At 35.5% G+C, this 1,312-nt stretch overlaps 1 protein-coding gene across 1 annotated transcript; it reads left to right on the top strand.

The window, feature by feature from the left end:
* Positions 1-1,084, top strand: LOC149287913 (hemoglobin subunit alpha-3-like). The gene is made up of 3 exons (XM_089492355.1): positions 1-95; positions 561-765; positions 956-1,084. The coding sequence occupies exons 1-3, from the start codon at positions 1-3 to the stop codon at positions 1,082-1,084; spliced, it is 429 nt and encodes a 142-aa protein (XP_089348481.1).
* Positions 1,085-1,312: the final 228 nt, after the last annotated feature.

Raw genomic sequence — 1,312 nt, 5'->3', positions numbered from 1 at the left:
ATGACTCTGAGCAGCAGCGAGAGATCCGCAATTGTTTCCCTTTGGGGCAAGATCGCTCCTAATGCCAGCGCCCTGGGAGCTGAGGCTTTGGAGAGGTATGTACATTTTTGTTACTGAACTGCTTAACTGTAAAATGTAATAAATAAACAATTAGTTAACTTTTTATATTATTGTACTGAGTATTTTGCCACCAATTCAATAAGATATTTAATTCAAATTCAATAAACCAATAAACAATGCAATATTATAGATTTAATTTCAGTATTTACATGGATATTTTCATGGCTACCAAGTACAATTATAGATTTATTTAGAAAGAAAATAGTTCTTTGGTTAAAAATATAATCATAATAGATTATAGATTATGACTTCACATAAAACACATATTCTTTATTTTTTTTAAATGTCTTTATTGGTTGGAGAAGTGTAGTCAAACATTTTTGTATCAATGTGAATTATGACATCAATCATATCGAATAGAAGCAGCTGCAATAATAAGAGTAAAGACAATCATATATGAAAAGTTGATGGAAGTAATATTGTTGACATCTCTCTTCTAGACTTTTCCTGAGCTTCCCTCAGACCAAGACATACTTCAGCCATTTTGACCTGAGCCATGGCTCTGCTGACCTCCTCAACCACGGAGGAAAAGTTGTGAATGCCCTGGGAGAAGCCGCCAAACACCTTGACAGCCTTTCAGGCTCCCTGTCAACCCTCAGTGACCTGCATGCCTACAACCTGAGAGTGGATCCAGGAAACTTCAAGGTGAGCAATCAGTTTTACATTAATGCATAATTAAACTAATTACTGCCTTTACATAATAGGACATGGGTCATTGACATTCCATTAATAAAAAATTGTGCTAGCCCATTATATATACAGGCATACAGCTGATACTCTACATTTAAAGTGGGGTGTAAATGTTTTCTGAATATTTGCTGCATTTTCTCTACAGTTGCTGTCTCAAACTATCCAAGTGACTCTGGCTGCTCACTTCCCTGAAGACTTCACACCCTCAGTCCAGGCTGCCTGGGACAAATTCATTGCTGAAGTAGCCGCTGTCTTGACCTCCAAGTACAGATAAATACACCAAGACAACAAGAATACATCTGTAATTACACCAACTTATGGGATGTTTACTGGAAACTACGCGCACAAGTTTGTCACTATACTAAGGGGAAATTAAAGATCGCATTCTAAATGTAACATTATGAGAAGGTTTAAATTTTTATCGCAATGTAATATGATTTTCCTTCTGATAATTAAAATATTACTTACATCCTTAAAACCTGGTTTTTGCATTTTTTTAAAA

The sequence above is a fragment of the Sceloporus occidentalis genome, unplaced genomic scaffold, assembly GCF_023333645.1.
Source record: "Sceloporus occidentalis isolate IW3139 unplaced genomic scaffold, rSceOcc1.0.p SCAF_55, whole genome shotgun sequence".
In the NCBI taxonomy this organism is placed as follows: Eukaryota; Metazoa; Chordata; class Lepidosauria; order Squamata; family Phrynosomatidae; genus Sceloporus; species Sceloporus occidentalis.
Note: the sequence above shows the minus strand (reverse complement) of the source record. Positions and strands in the feature narration are given on the sequence as shown.